This window comes from Orcinus orca, chromosome 6 (genome assembly GCF_937001465.1).
Source record: "Orcinus orca chromosome 6, mOrcOrc1.1, whole genome shotgun sequence".
Taxonomy (NCBI): domain Eukaryota; kingdom Metazoa; phylum Chordata; class Mammalia; order Artiodactyla; family Delphinidae; genus Orcinus; species Orcinus orca.
This window is the reverse complement of record NC_064564.1, coordinates 89,039,414-89,056,932: the sequence shown is the minus strand read 5'-3', so window position 1 is coordinate 89,056,932 and position 17,519 is coordinate 89,039,414. Positions and strand designations below refer to the sequence as shown.

At 36.1% G+C, this 17,519-nt stretch overlaps 1 protein-coding gene across 4 annotated transcripts in view; it reads right to left on the bottom strand.

Moving 5' to 3' along the window:
* Positions 1-17,519, bottom strand: part of INVS (inversin) — a 144,270-nt gene that overhangs the window by 125,895 nt on the left and 856 nt on the right. For all 4 annotated transcript variants that reach the window (XM_033431194.2, XM_012533634.3, XM_033431196.2 and 1 more), the window contains 2 exons: positions 15,145-15,274; positions 4,590-4,756 (listed from right to left, as the gene is read on the bottom strand). In XM_033431194.2, coding sequence (XP_033287085.1) covers positions 4,590-4,756; positions 15,145-15,250 — 273 coding nt within the window. In that variant the 5' untranslated portion in view covers positions 15,251-15,274. Of the gene's footprint in view, positions 1-4,589; positions 4,757-15,144; positions 15,275-17,519 lie in introns of those variants that run through there.

Sequence of the window (17,519 nt, the reverse complement as noted above, 5' to 3'; positions counted from 1 at the left end):
TAAACCAAAAAAGAAAAAACAACCCAACCACAACCTGAAGCTTCTTTAATTTTTGTGTTTAACATGATATATTTTTTCAAAGTGGGTAGTCAATCTTCTTGAAGCCAAATTAATAACTTCCTGGAAGATTAAAAATGCGTAACTATTAAAATTTAGTGAGATTGCTAAAGCTTTTTTTTTTTTTTTTATCCTTATCAACAAATAAATGTATCTGTGGAAGTCAGAGAAATAGTAGCTTCCCAGGAGCAAAACATTTCTAACAATTAGATATCTTTTGTGAGAAACCCAGAAAAGGCATGACTGATTGCTTTCTTAGATTAAACTGAGGGTACTAAATGAAAAACAAATTAGGTACAGATGTTCAGTATATTGAGATTAATTTTAATCTCATGGGTATCATTTCCTTAGCTGCTTGGACTAACAGCAATTTGTTTCCAGAAAAGTGAATATGTGTCAAAATAACTAAGTCAATCAACACAGTTCAGTAAGTTTTTCCTATATATGTATTTTGAAACTGGATAAATGTTTCTAATAAACAAAATGTCTAGCATTTGTATTCATAATGACTTTCTATATAAGTAACATAAAATGTATTCATTTGTTCAACGAAGACATATCAGACACTGTGTTAGATTCTGGGGGATTCAAAAATAAATAAAACAAGTGTCCTCCTGGAGCTCCAATGTAGTGGGAAAGAGGCAAGTACATACAAGATAGTGGGGCTCTAGTAGAAACACAGACAAAATGCTACGCGAACGTGAATTTTTCTTACTAATCAATCTAAGATGGCATAATATAGTTCACTATCACAAAAAACACAAAACCATAATAAATAATATATGAGAATGGTTGATCTTTGGGTCAGTAATAATAACAATGCTATTTACATGTTATGGCTGTTGATATTTTATAAAACACTTAGGTATATTAATATCACACATAGGGATACATACCTTACAGTAGATAGACCAACTTTAATTATCACTTAATATCTTTATCTATGGTCTTTGTAAGCAACTTAAGAGTAGGAATCATGTCTTTCATCTTTGCATTCCAAGACCTAGCACAGTGCCTGTTGCACAGTAACAGTTTTAACATATGTTGAATGAATGCATGCATGCACGTATATATGAATATTGATGTTACATAAATAGCACACTTCTGAGTTCACAGACAACAGAATTAAGTGCGATAGACAATACTTTACAAGAATATTTGATATCCAAAATATCAGAGAGGTTCACTAAACAAAGGGATGTGAAGTTTAATAGGGATCGGTACTGACAGTACTTATTCATAGCAGACATGTGATTCATTTTTTAATATTCTCTCTAGATGTATAATCATGATACACAATAGACACTTGGCAACTACTTATTGAATGAACAGTTCTACCTCCACAATGTATCTATTGGATCCAACTGTTCCTCTCCATTGGCCTGAACTGTAATAGATTTCTATGTACCTCCATTCTTGTCCTCTTCCAAAGTAGCTTTAGTTGCCATATTTGTCTCCCTAAAATAATTTGATCATGTAACTTCCATTCTTAAATTTCCTAAGCAGCTCCCTAGAATTCAGGACCCTTCATTTAAAAAATGTAATTAAAAAAAAGACATAGGAAGTGCATAGTACAAAAGTCTGGCACTGGCACACAGCAGATACTAAACAGCTAAACATTAATGAGCTAGGTTGTCCTGGGAAAATTAGTTATTCATATGTTTTAAAATGAGAATGGATCCCTACACAAAAATCAATTTGTTATGTATTAAAAGATTTAAGTAGAAAAGAAAATATAGGATAACGTAAAAACAATCTCTGCTTAGCTCTGTTTAGTCTACCAGCTGTTGTTTACTGCTAGGTTTCTTAGAGCCTCACCCTATACAAGCAGAGTTTAGGCAACTGCTAATGACTTGCGAGGAATCTGTACTCAGGTTTTTGGCTTCCTTCTCTTCAGGAGTTTGCCCTTCAAGTTCCAGCTACTGCTAACACCAAACTACACCTGGGTTTCCCCAGCTGACTAAGAATCCTGCTTCCTGCTAGGGTTGTATTCTTTTGCTTTCCAATTTAGAAAATGCCTTGAAGGAAAAAGCCAGGATAAATGCAGAGCTAATTTCATGTGCTTCCCTTCTCTGAATCATCCTGCCTATGCTGACTGCTCCCAGCGCCTTCAAACAATATGTTTTGTTCAGTTTTCAGATGTGTTTGGCAGATGAGCTGTTCTAAAATAGGTGGTCATGGTGAGAACTTATGCCTAGTCATGAAAGTCTCGGGTTGGCTGCTCCTTTTTGTGATTTCTTCTTTTATATCTTTAAATGTTCCATCAATGGTTAATTTATATTGTGTTTCTAATGGTGCCAATATCTGATGTTTTTGATAGAAATCTGTTTATTGTTTCAGCTGACTCTCCTTCATGGTAGATTGATTGCTCATGTGTTTGGTGATCTTTCACTGTGAGATCATGTTTGGTCTGTTTTAATATGGGGGAATCCTGGAAGTTAAAGGTGAAGATATTTTTTCTAAGAGAATTTGTGTTTGTGTCTGCTTAGAGGCAGGGTGGGCTACAGAGCTGGGACATATCATCTCCAACTATTTTTGAAAATTATTTCTAGGTCGTCCACCATCTTATCCCTGCCTGAAGTATGCTACCTCTGATTTCTTAATCATGGTGCTTTTGCATGAAGCACAAAACCAAACACAATACCCAGGTTTGATCTGGACAGAGCGGAGTATTAAAGAATGATTATCACCCTTGTTCTAGAAATTCTACTGCTAGTATAGCTTAAAGGTATATTACGGCTTTTGGCAAACATGCAAATACAAACAGGAACACAGAGATGGGGAAACTCATAATTATCAGATAGTTGAAAGAACATGAAACTTGTTACTTATGAAATCAGCTATGTAAACTGTGACATGTAAATCACAGTTCTATTTATTCTTTGACACTAAAGAAATCACTGCTTAAAAAAATAAAGGAGAAACAAAAAGCAAACAGAAGCAATGCACTGCATCTCACAGAGAGACTTAGCAGCTCACATGTCTGGTTGTGCTCTCCCCTTCTCTCAACCTTTTCCACATTATACCTCTACAAAAATGTCATACTGTTGGATCATCAACTTAAATTCTTTTTCTTTCCTCACATGATCCACTTGATGTGCAGTTAGTTTCCCCCAACTTACATTTTTAAAGTTGAGTTTTAAACCTAAGTGAATCACAATGAAAAAATCTAAAGTGTGTCAAATTCTTAGTAGTGGGGCTATTCCCAATCTGAAATGTTTACTTTTTTATGATAACAAGTTAAATAGAGTTACACTTCCTTAGTAAATAATTTTAACAGCTGACAAGCCTAGGTGAAAGGTTTAAATACCTGAGCAGTAGTTAAAACTGAGATTGAAAATGAGAGATTTTTAAAAAAATTACTGTAATGAAAAGCAAATTCAAGAGCAATAACTTTGGAAATAACCTGACAGACCTAACTGATAAGAGCATATAACTAGCATATTCAGAAGTATATCTTAATGTCAGTCTCTTTTTATGCTTTCAACTAATGAAAAGGTATTTTTCTAACCCCTCAATTAATCAGCTATATCTGGTTCACATTTTTTAATGGGAAATAACTCTAATAGTTTCTGCTGGATCTAACTAATTTTCATTGCTTTTTAATTCTCAAAATACGTAAGTCTAAAATAACAAAGAGAAAAATATCAGGCACTGGAACTATATTTTATAGACCAAAATTTTATGGTGAGAAAAATCATTTTCAGATAAATAAGTTCAAATAAATTTAGAAGCTTCCCATTTTATTGTTTTTTGATATGTTTAATCCTAAAAAACTGAGCTCTTAACAAGCCTTTAAAAACTTGAAATCATTTATACTAGCAATAGATTTAGATTTTTAAAAATTTGAAAATACATTTCAGAAATTACATTTCTTTTATGCTCCCTAATGCCACATAGTTTATGGGCAACTACAACTTTTTATTGTAAAAGTAACATGCATTAAGGAAAACATTTTAAACAATGAAAAGTACCAAAATTCATATATCTTCCCAATATTTAAACTCAACCACTATTGAGATATATATACATTTCATATATATATATATTTTGGCCGTACCGCACAGCTTGCAGGACCTTAGTTCCCCAACCAGGGATCGAACCCATGCCCCCTGCAATGGAAGCGTGGAGTCCAGCCACTGGATCGCCAGCAAATTCCCAAATCCAACCACTATTGACAATTTAGTGTGTGGTGGTTTTCTTTTTTTCTTTGCCTTTTCTCATGCATAAATTGATTTGTAATATAGTTTAATCATATCAATACATATAGTTTTATTTCCTTTTTCCCAACTTAACTTTAGATCAGAAAATAAATTTCATCGCTGGAGGAACTTGGATAAGTGAAAGCAGCCACTCATGGTTATCTGTGCTTACTCTCTGCAGTTTAAAGATTACAGCTTTTAGAGAAAACATATGAAACTACGAGTTATATGCCTGTGATTTCTTTACCATCTGTCCATCTCACAGTTCCATTAATCAATTAACAAATACCACAGAAAAGGTTTACTCTTCACGGTAGTTTTACTTCTCACCTTTTGAGCTGCAAGATGGAGGGCTGTTCTCTGGCTATGGTCAGTTTTATTAACATCTGCTCCTGCCTTCAGGAGAGTATCTGCACAATCCAGTCTGTCAGCCAACACACAATACATAAGTGGTGTTCTCCCAAATTGATCTTCTTTGTCTTTAACGGCAGAATTTCCTAGGAGGATAAGAAACAGATAGTGATATTTGATAATTATTGTTTTTATTACTAATATAACTATGAACTATATTTACTAGCTGTTTCTTATCAAGTACTGTGGTAAATGCATTAAATATATTATCTCATTTTTACTCACCCTATGAGATAGATATTACTGTCCTTATAGTATAGGAAACTGAGACTTAGAGAAGTTAGGTAACTTGTACACATTACAATAACAGTAGGTGGTGAAGCTAAAATTCAAACTGATTGTTGACTTAACAACTCTGTCATACTAAATTAACATTTTGAGATGTGAGGTTACTTTTCTTAACAACTTAACAACTCTGTTCTTAACAACTCTGTCATACTAAATTAACATTTTGAGATGTGAGGTTACTTTTTTCCTCCCTTACTCCTTTTGTGAAAAAATACTTAGTGTAGATCATACACTAGGCATTGTGGTATGTTTTTGAGATCTACAAAAATGAATCATGGTTGGCTTCCTGTTTTAGACAATATGGAGCAAATGCATACTATCATGATCCTCCTGCTACTTAAAACTAAACACCCCAGGCAAAATAAATGAAAGGTGGCGAAAAGAAGGCAAATTGGTTAGGGAACTATGAAACTTCAGGAACAACCTGCTATTGAGTTCCCTGATTTATTTATTTATTTATTTATTTATTTATTTTTTGCCTCCTATATAAAGCCAGCCTGGGTGCTAAAGTAGCTCATCAGAAATACCAGTGGGCACATACACAAAATTCCCCAAGAAGCCTGCTCTCTCCAGTCAAAATATTGGGAAGGGAGTAGCTCTGCAGGAGTGAACTCTTTTGACTATACTTCTGCTACTCAAAGCACATACGACAGGGCTTCCCTGGTGGTGCAGTGGTTGAGAGTCTGCCTGACGATGCAGGGGACACGGGTTTGTGCCCCAGTCCGGGAAGATCCCACATGCCACGGAGCGGCTGGGCCCGTGAGCCATGGCCGTTGAGCCTGCGCGTCTGGAGCCTGTGCTCCACAAACGGGAGAGGCCACAACAGTGAGAGGCCCACGTACTGCCAAAAAAAAAAAAAAAGCACATACAACCAAACAAATTGTACCTCTTTTCCTCTCCAATGGATATTGCAGAGACTGTGGGGAGGAGCCCTATGAAGCATTGTGCCCTGAATTAGGCAAAGGATGGCAACAAGGTGGTATCTTACCCCTTCCCAACTAGAGAGTGGGGAAAGGTTATGGAGAGGAGGAAGCTAGAGAAAGCAATTCTTTAAATCAGTGCATGATGCCATGGATAACTGAGCAGCCCATATGTGAAACTGACCAGAGTCAAAATAGCAAAAGCTTTGAGAATGGTACTCTTGGTGGGATACTTCCTAGGTTCTAAATTGGCCTGGGTAGCACAAAAATGGGGCAGACCAGAAAATAACTCACAAGAGCTCTCAAAGCTAACTTGACATTTGAACCACAGTCTACAAAATTGGACCAAAATGTTCATTCTAAACCTAAACAGATTGTCAGTGTACTAAAATAGGAGATTTAAAGTAGGATCCAGAGTCTCATAAGATAATACACAAAATGTCCAAGATATAATCCAAAATTACTAGACAAACCAAACACCAGGAAAATATTAAACAAGAAAACACAATCAGCAGGCACCAAAACTGTGATGATACAGATATTAGAATTATCTGACAAAGATTTTAAAGCAATGGCCATAAAAATGCTCTGACGAGCAACTATGAATGCTCTTGAAACAAATGGAAAAATCCAAAGTCTCAGCAAAGACAGAAAATATAAAGATGAACCCAGTGAAAAATTTAGAATAATAAATGTTTAAAAATAAGTAAAAAACCAGACTTCCCTGGTAGCACAGTGGTTAAGAATCTGCCTGCCAACGCAGGAGACACAGGTTCAAGCCCTGGTCCGGGAAGATCCCACATAATGCGGAACAACTAAGCCCATATGCCACAACTACTGAGCCTGTGCTCTAGAGCCCGTGAGCCACAACTACGGAACCTGAACACCGCAACTACTGAGCCTGTGCACCACAACTACTGAAACCCACATGCCCAGAGCCCGTGCTCCACAACAAGAGAAGCCACTGCAATAAGAAGCCCATGCACCGCAATGAAGAGTAGCCCCCACTTGCTGTAACTAAGCCTGCACACGGCAAAAGACCCAATGCAGCCAAAAAAAAAAGGAAGAAACCAAATAAAATAACCAAAATAAAAATCTCACCTAATAGGCACAATAGCGTAATGGAAATGACAGAGGAAAGAATCACTGAACTTGATGACAGACCAATAGAAATTATTCAGTCTGAATAACTGATAGAAAAGATAGAAACAAAAAGAATCAACAGAGTCTCAGGGCTCTGTGGGATAATAACAAAGTTTCTACCATTTATATCATCAGAGTCCCAGAAAGAGAGGAAAAAGAATGAAGGGCTGAAAACATATTTGAAGGAATAATGGTTAGAAATGTCCCACATTCGGTGAAAGACACAAACCTACAAATTTAAGAAGTTGAACAAAGCTCAAACAAAATAAACCCAAAGAAATCCATACTGAGTCAATCAAAATCAAATTTCTAGAAACTAAATTCAAATTACAGTGTATTTCTCATAAGAAACTATGGAGGCCATAAGGCAATAGCACAACATTTTTCAAGTGTTGCTGGGAGGGGGAAGAACTGTCAACCCAGAATTTTATATCTAGTGCTTGCATAGGGTCAGGGGTAGGGAGGAAAGAGGAGTGTTTGAGGGGTCATAGCTAAAGGGTACAGGGTTTTTTTGGGGGCTAATGAAATAAAATCAATTATGGTGATGTTTGTACAACACAACTCTGTGAATATACAAAAACTACTAAATTGCACACTTTAAATTGGTGAATTGTATGGTATGTTGGTATGGTGAATCTCAATAAAGCTGTTACAAAACACTCTGCTACATACACATTAAAATGGACTATTAAAAACATTTAAGAAATGTTAAATCCAGTGAGATTCTTCCTTGGAAGCTTGAGTAAAGGAGAGGATTTAGGACCTGTGGTCACAAGAACAAATGTGATAAATGGAGGCAATCATCACACATTGGGACAATCCTAACTGATTAGGTTTCTCAGGGCCAAAGTGGAGTCAGAACCACAGGGATAATAGGTCACTCTACCTCCCAAGACACTGGTTGCTCCACTCTTACCAAGTCGGCTGTAAGATACAGGGAAACTTCAAGCCTTCTCTTCAATCCCTGACATACTTTGCTTTTGTGTAACGGGTATTTATACTTCCCAACAGATTTAATTGGGTTATGTCACCACCATCCAATATGTTGTGCCTATAAGGAAAATTTCTGCATCTGAGGTAGCTGAAAGCATGTATCCCCTAGTCATAATTAGAAAAAGCAGCACTTACTCTCACCTGGGTCCTGTTTTGAGTTGCTTTTAGGGGGATAGTGGTTCTATGGCTAGTTTCTGAGTGGTGAGTGTCCCATTAAGTTCTGAGCTTCCTGAACGAGAGTAACTGAGAAAGGCCTGCTTCTTTATCTAGCTACCCTACTCCCTTCCTTCATTTCTTCAGTTAACAACATTCAGCCAATACCTGTCCAGTCTCCACCATAGCTTATTTTGATGAATGAATTAAATGATTTATCGTTTGTGTCTGGTAACTGCAACATGTTATACACATGTGGGGCTTATGATGTAAACTAATATTCACTGGATGGCAGTGCATTTAAATTTGCATTCCTGTCAGGAACAGCTAATATAGGATGCAGCTGGCTAGTGTGCTGTGTTGTTTTAATTATTCTGGCAACTGTGGAGGTAGCCTCTAATCCATGACCAACGGGGGTTGGCATTCTGCTTGTGCTCAGTCTGAACATAGATCAGAAAGCTGAGGTGGAACCATGATTGCTCTGCTGCATTCCGTTATTTTAAGGCTAGTTGAAGCAGAAGAGTCTCCGTATGTATGTGTAGAAACCAGAGCTCCAGCTCTAGCAGTTAGAGGAAATAACTGTCACTTGTAGTGACAGTTGTGACACTCTACACAATAGCTATGGTGTCATACTGTCCAACACAAGTAAATCCAGCATTCTCTACTGATATCTTATTTGTCTGTTCTAAAATGTTACCTTTGTGTGGCATCAAAGATGCATTTATCTGTTTTCATCTACTTCTTACTTCACACCTTTCATATTGTCACCATCATCTGTGGTCATTTAAAAATATCTGCTTATTGTAATAGAGGCAACACGTGAACAATGGAAAGAAGATAGGATTCATAATCCAATGACTTGGTTTGAGTTTCAACCTTGCAGTTATTAACTATGCAACTAAACTGCTTAACTTCTGAGTCTCAGTGTCCTAATTTAAAATGAGAATAATAATAATAACATGGGACATATTATATTTTGAGGGTACTTGAGATTTTAGAAAATATTTTTACACATCTCATTATCATTGTTGAGGTATCTTAAATATCATTTACACTCATTGCTACTTTGAAATTATCATAGTTGTTAGATCTGCCACTAGATCTTGCTATTTACTGCGTTAAAAAAATGATTGCAAGTATATTGCTACATCATAATTTGAAAATACTTTGATAACTGTATTTCAATACAGCTGATTTTCTTTGGATTCTTATTATATTATATTTAAGGTCTTAAAATATATATTTCTGAGAAGGGGTCCATGAAGTTCAGCAGATTGCCAAAAGGGCTCATAGCACAAAAAAAATTCAGAAAAATTCCAACTAGATAACCATGAATTTCATCTGTCAAGGTTTAGACCTAATCATCTTTCTTGTCTTTCTCATTCTCTATGTACTCATACATACGAACGTGCATGTATACTAGACATATCCACCCACACATGGAGGTCCCATATGTTAGTAGTTAAAAGCACGGGCTTTACAATCAGTCTTGCAGGCTTCAATCTCAGTTCTGTTACTTATTAGACAAGTTACTTAATCTGTCTGCATCTCAGTTTCCTGACCTATGAAATGAGGGAAATGAGAGTACCCCAAACTCTTTGTGGTGTCTTGCTATTAAATGAGTTCATAAGTTACAAAATGCTTAACACAGTGCTTATATAACATAACTTTATGAATCTTGGCTCATTTTATTGCTATTATTAGTATGGATGCATATGCATGTAAGTATATTTGTAAATACATGTATATAAGCAAGCATTTATAAAACATTCAATGACCCTAACCCTCAGTGACAGGGTTGAAGTAAAGGAAGAAGGAACCTGAAATAATGTCACTGCTCTACCACTTATGAGGCTCCTTGCCACACCCAACTACTGTGTTGGGAGATGTTATAAACAAAGAGAGACAATGATTCAGAGAGATTTATATTAGTGTAGAACATGGACAGGCCAACAAAAGTTGTAGTAGAATCAGAAATGGTGCTGCTTGGTCACTTCACCACTGCAAATGCCCCAAACACTGTTAGCAGTAATGCCAGGAACCATCATTACACAGTGAATATTTACAAGTTATTTTGTTTGGTTTTCACAAAGAAAGCAGCATCATTTTTTTTCTTAGCATTTAGAGCTTTTTCATTTTGAGACATTTCTGAAACTATGTAAGATTGGATTCTTTTACAGGAAATCCAACCTGATATAATAATAGTAATAAGGTCTATTTATTGTCTACAATGTGTCAGGTGCGATGCTAGATGTTTTACAGTCATTATCTAATTTAACTGTCCCACAGGCAAAGTGTTATAATCTATAGTTTACAGATGAGGAAACTGAGGGCTCAAAAAGATTAAGTGGTTCAAGCCAAGGTAATATAATTGATAAATGACAAAGCCAGAATTCAAGACTCAGGTTTATCTGACTCTAAATCTATAACCTTTCTACTACATTAGTATTAAAATGAATCTACTAGAATATATTATCAACAATGTCTCTGGTATTCATTTAAATTACTTGAGATGGATATTACAAGAAAAATCTACTTATATATAAATGATAGTCATAGCATGTAAGGATTTTACTATGTATGTTTATGTTTTTAGGGCCCAGGACTGAGCCCTAATTCATCTGAATCTAGGATGTAATGAGTTATGTTAAAACATTAATCCATCGTATTACACTAAACACTAAGAATTGCTACTAAAATGATGTCTCATTCAGGGAAAGCCTCTTCACTCCTCCTCCTGAACAATGGGCAGCACAGAAAGTGTTCGATTTAATTAGTTGTGTATGTAGAAAGAGATGCTCATCTGTTTCCATGGAGTCAAACACATCACGACATCCTTCTCCATGGAAACGGAGAAGGGAAAACAGAAAATGCTCAAGTGAATGAATTCACTGAGCAATTGGTGAGCAAAGATTGAAGAAAAAATATATCTCATTTGTAGTACTATGTGACTAGTTTAGAAAAGAGAAATAGCATATGTTTAGAGATAGTCACTCTCGTGCTATATAAAAGAAGGTACAAGATGCATTGAAATTTAAGATGTACCTTAATACTAAAAAAAAACACATTATTTGATAGGAATATACAAATGTTAGGAAATACCACAGAGCAAAGGTATTATTGTCTTTGCACGGAAGACAAAAATGGCAGAATTCTTAAAAGGTGAACAATGTTACAGCTCAAAGTCAGTTAATGAATAAGGGGTTCCTTAGACAAGATGACAGAAAACATAGGGGACCAATTTATAAATACATTTATCAGCTCTGTACTTGTTTCACATCATGATTGCTTCTTTGTTTCTAAGGAATTTTTTCTTTGGGGATATAAAATTATAGGAATATTTCAAGTTTTATTATGTAACACATTAATTTATATGATTGAGCCTATATAAGTGTTTTGAATTTACAACATACTACACACTTTGTTCCCTTTGAAGATTATATTTCATGTTAAAATAATAAAAGATTTATTTAAGATATGTTTTCTTGAGGAATTCTGACTTAAATAAATTTTTTTTCCAATGGAATTTAGTCCTAACTTGTCTCTCAGTTCAATTCAACTCAATTCAGATTTAATCTCAGCCCTCTAGATGATTATAGACTTCTTGGGAGGAAAGATACTTAAAGAATGATTATAATATTTATTTACTCCTTCAACAAATATTTCTCATGTGGCTACTATGTGCCAAGCACTGTGCTGGATTTTGTGTATATAATGATGAACTAAACAGACCTAGTCTATACTCATGGAGGCTCTTAGCTTACAGAGGAGAGAGACATTAAAATAGTCATACATATACACACAGAATTACAATCTTGAGATAAATTCTGTGAAGGAAAACTGCAGAGTTCCAAGACAGGACACGATGAACAGATTTCACTGAGAATGGATGGGCAGAGCAGGCCTCTTTGAATAAGTGACCTTAATGCTGAGATATGAAGAATGAGTAAGGGTCAGTCAGACAGAGAATGGGGAGAATAGTATTTCAGGCAAAAGCCCTGAGATGGAAAAGGGCTTACAGATTTGGGAAATGAAAATAAAGCAGGTTTTTCTAGGAAGAGAGTGGTGAAATGTGAGGTTGGAGAGGGAAAGAGGTACAGGTACACTTTCAAATTTTATTCCAGGTACAATGGGAAGCAATTAAAGAGTTTTGAGCATGAAAGTGACATAACTGAGTACACAATTTTTAGTACAAGTAAACATGGAACATTTAGCCAAAAAAGTCCAGAAAAGGCAAAGCTACACTATAGTGTTTAAGATATATAACTAGGTGGTAAAACTACAATATAATTATTACCGTAAACCTCAAGACAGCATATTAGTCCAAGGGGGAGGGAAGGATGCAGTGGGGTTTCTGGGGGAACAGTGTTCTGTTCTTTGACCTAGTGATGATTACATGGATGTTTGATTTATATTTATTTCTTAAACTGAACATTTATGTTCTATGGACTTCACTATATGTATATTTCAAAATAAGAAAGCATGTTTTATTTTCTTTCAGAAAAATATGGATTGAGATAAATAAGTGGGGATAATAGGTGCAGGTGGCTCAAGAAGCTTGGTTTTGGTGACAGAGGGTGATAATTGTCCCCATATCCATTCTCTCATTCTTCTTTTTGGGAACTGAACACCCTGCGTTTTAGCTGGGCATGATGCCATCCAGGGAGAGAGATTTTTTTTTAGCCTCTTTTGTCCTAGGTGTGGCTCTAAGTCCACCCATTTCCAGAATGACAAATTGCTATTCTGCACTCTCTCCTTCCCGCTTCCTGCTGGCTGGGCTGTGACTACAGTGGAAGAATCTGCCTTTGACCCAGAGATGGAAGCCACATGTTGAGAATGGCAAAGCTAAGCCCTAGCAGCATCCCTGGACGATTTTATGAAGCAGAGATGTTTATCCACCCTAGGCTGCCCACTTACCTTTGTACTGTTATGAGAATGAAACATACCTCTATCTTATTTAAGTCACTGTTATAGCAGTTTAGCCCATGTACTGATACACTTACACAAAGGAAAGTTGAGAGATATGGTAATACCTTGAGGGGGATGAAGGAACAGAGAAGGGATTTTTAAATAATGGAGACAATAGAGCATGTTTAAATGTTGATAAAAGAATATAGAATAGAAGAAAAGGTTGATGATATAGTAATCAGAGGTTTAAAAAAAAAGGAACAAGATCCCTGAGAAGATAGGAAGCAATATAATACAGAGTATGTGTGGAAAAACTGATCTTTGACAGAAAGGGATATTTGCTCTGTTTTAGCAGGGAGAGAGAAGACGACGGGTGTAGCTGTAGGTTGATTTGTAGATATCAGGCTGAAAGATGAGGGAGTTCCTATTTAGTGTTTTCATTTTTGGTAAGAAGCATAAAGCATTAGCAGAGAAGGGACGGAGGGAGAAGCAGCAGTCAGAGTTTTGGTAGAGTGAGAAGGTATGGAACAGTAATTATGGAGAAATGTAGTATGATGAGCAGAGACTGTTGAGTGCCTTTATGAAATGGGTAGTCTTAAATTTAGGGTGTTACAAATCTTCCAGACAGGTTAAATTGTTCAGGGCTTGGCAGAGGTAGATGGATTAGGTCCATCCAGAGCTGGGCTTGCAACAGCCAGGTGTAACAGGTGAGAAGAAAAGGGAGTTTTTTCCAAGGGAAGGATTTTAGTAATAGACCATGGAATCAGGACTGAATAGGGACGAAAGTAAAGACAGAAGGAGACTGATGGTCGAAAGTGGAGAAGATAATGGATAGGGGGTCTCAGTGACATTGAAAAACTATTGTTCTCATTAGCAAATGAGCTGGAACTAACAGAGTTTTAGTTGAATGGTGGATGTTTGAATGAGTGATTCAGAGGTGGCTGAAGATGTCAAATTCCAAGCAGTAACTGAATGTAGGTAGCTGAGGTAATGTGAGGATCACACCTCTGATAGAGAAGAGAAATCTTTACAGAGAATGTAGTAAAAGAATTTTGTCTTTGAAGATGAATTGGAGTTTGTTTAGTAGAGAAGAAGGTAAGGGGGTAGAAGGTAGAAAAGGGGAGAAGGAACAGATGTATAGAGAAAACTAAAGACAAAATTCATGGCATACTGAGGAATAGAAAGCCTAGCCAGCAGTTAGGGTGCATGGGTAGTTCCTGGAGAAACTGGAAATGTAGGGCGAAAATAAATTCTGAAAGAATAGGTATGGAAGTTCAAGTAGTGTTGACTTGATTTTAAAGCCCAGGTTGTCAATCATAATGTCACTAGACACTGGTATGTACAGAGATTACAAATAACAGAAATTTTTATTTTATTTCTTTTCTTTGGGACTAATGACTTGTAAACATGTGGATTTGTGATTTTTACAATTCTGGAATATTCTTACCCACTGTCTTTCTCCTATTCACTTTATTCTCTAGAACTTCTCTAGAAAGTTCTTCTAGAGCCTCCATATTGGACCTTTCTCTCACTATAAGATAGGGTGAACACAATCAATTTAATTGAACACAATCAATCAATTGAATCAATGATAAGGAGAACACTGAATCAATTTTAAATCATTAGCAGAAACTAACACACCATTGTAAAGCAATTACACTCCAATAAAGATGTTAAAAATTTTTTTAAATCGTTAAAATTTAAATTATTTGTAAACATTAATACTTTGGGTATATATTAAATGTTATAGCTCACTAGCCAATATCTCATTCCAGATCTCTGCTGTTACAAAGATGAATTAATTCTCTTAGCACCTTAAAGTACACATCCAGATTCAATGCCAAACACACAGATATTTCTCAAGTACTTTTCATCTAATCTTAACCTGTATTTTTAAGTTTCAGGACTTAATTTCTTTCTTGTCCAAGTCCTGAAACCAAATATAAACAATAATGTATTTCCATTAAAATGTGTAAGTAAATTGCAAATTAAGACTAAGATTAACAAACTTCCTTAGGACAAAGAGTTCTTTTTAAAGTTTCTGTACTTAGGGGAAGCTTGGAGCTTACCTATGATAAGCTTGTGAAGAGCACCCTTATCTCCATTAATAGCAGCAGCATGAACTTGGGATGCTAACGAGGAACCAGGAAAGAACAAGTTCTCTGACCTGTTCATAGTCTTCTCAACAACTGGAACAACCTGAAATGATGATGCAACCAATAAGTATCTGTAGGAAATCCATCTCATCAGTTCTAAATGTGTACGTTATGGTTTACTAGAAATATTTCACCAGGATTCAAAAAGTCTACAGTCCTAGTCTTAGAATTGCCATAATGGAGTAAATTAGGTGACCCCTTGTACAAGTTGCTCATCTGTAAAATGAAAGGATTAGATGCTTCAAGACCCTTCTCAGGGGCTGAGAAAAAAAAAAAGGCTGAATATTTAACATTAGACACAGGGTCCAAAAGTCACAGTGACTTGCTAAGTTAATACAGGTGACTTGATTCCACATAATACTAAATATTAGACTTGATATTGGGAATAAAGGTGATGACCAAGCCACAAAATAGGTATGATGTGAACTTAATTGTCAGGTTAGAATTACCTAGATTTAAGCACTAAATTAGAAGGTACTTCATTCTTTCTCTCATGCCCACAAAAGGAGGAATTTATATTTGTTCTCCCCTTGTGTCCACCAGGGAAATATACCTAGTTAGAGATCTTGACCTTAGGAACTTAACTTGGAAACCACATCATTAGGATAAACCATTTTTCATTAAGGAAAAATTTTGCTTTGACTGGTAGTCTCATATGGTTTGATAGAACCTTCTAGAAATGCATTAGCTGCATAGGAAAATAGTGAGTTCCTTATCATAAGAGTGTTTAAGCAGAGGCTGGATTATGTCAGAAATGCAGCAGGAAGAATTCAAGCATCTGATGGGAAGGAAAGAGGGGTAGTTTCATCAATGATCTTAAACTTCCATCCTAAAGCAAAGATGCTATATCAAAGTTCCAAAGTTGAATGCCTACAAGGATCAGGGAGGTAACAAGGGCAAGAAACATGGGGAGTCATGGGGAACATGGCAAAGTGGAGCATACGTACCTATCTAAAGGGAGCAGCTGTTAATTAGCTACAGTTAGTATCTGCAATAAGGGTAAGCAAGCCCTCTTCTGATTTTACCAGAAACTGACACTCCAATCTCTGTGACTCCCAAGGATCTGAGAGCTTTGTAAAATAAATTTATCACAACTCATGAGCTAGTACTTGGCTGTCACTGATGAAGATTTTTGGTTCAAGTTCTGCCTTAGAGTGAAAGCATTTTCTTAATTTTGGTAAAGTCAGCTCTTCATGGCTTTATTTTGCTGACAATCTGAGTTAACGTCTTGGCAGAAATGGGCGTTTTGAGAGACTCTGTCATGTCTGAGCATGTCTGTCATGTCAGAAAAACCAGTCATATGCAGGATTATATTAAAGTGACTTGAAAGAAGCTACAAAACAGGGGTGGAGGTGGAAACACGGTAGAGGAGTAATTGCACTTGGGATCAAGATCCAGTTCTGTTAATAATATGGAGTGAACACTTGGGCTGCCTCAGCTCTGCTTTTCTGTAAAATATGAAACATGAAATTGGTAGACCAAGTTGATCATTCAACAAGTTGAGTGCCAACTATGTGCTAGGCACTGTACTGAACTCTAATGCCTATCACTTTAGACTCTAGGTAATCAGAGTTTTAGGCACATCAGAATCACAAAAAACTTTTGAAAATAAACTAAAAATTGTACCTGTTATATATTGGGTTGGCCAAAAAGTTCGTTCGGTTTTAAGTACAAATAAAAGGCATTTTTCATTTTCACGAAGAACTTTATTGAAAAACGTATTCACTAACCGAATGAAATTTTTGGCCAGCCCAATATATTTATATATACTTCATCTCATAATTCTTAGCATTTAGCACAGTAACAGGTGCTAGTGTTCAGTGAATGTTTGTTGAATGAAAAGTCATAGGCTGAGTGCTGAGTCCAGAGGGTGAGCAGGGTCAAAGTTTAGTTTCTTGGAGTAGTGAGTTCATACTCATGAGTCTCTGCTCTTTTTTAATTCCTCATTTCTATCTCTCTGTCAGAGAGGTCGCTGAGTGGTATAGATATAAGAACACTGGACTAGGAGAGAGGAGACCTAAATAAAAATCTTGGCTCCATCACTGTTTAATTTTGTCAGCCTGAGAAATCCATTCTTTAAGGTCCCCCCTCCTTTTTTTTAAGCTCAAACGCATACGTATTTTTTTTTTTAGCGCTAATGCTATTCGTAAATTTTTTACAGATGAAAATCAAAACCACTTTGTTAATTATGAAATGCTATACAATGCAAAGGTATAATCATCATTAACTAACTATAGAACAAGCCAGTGTAATAAATGCTCTAATAATTAAAACCATAGAAAACTAGT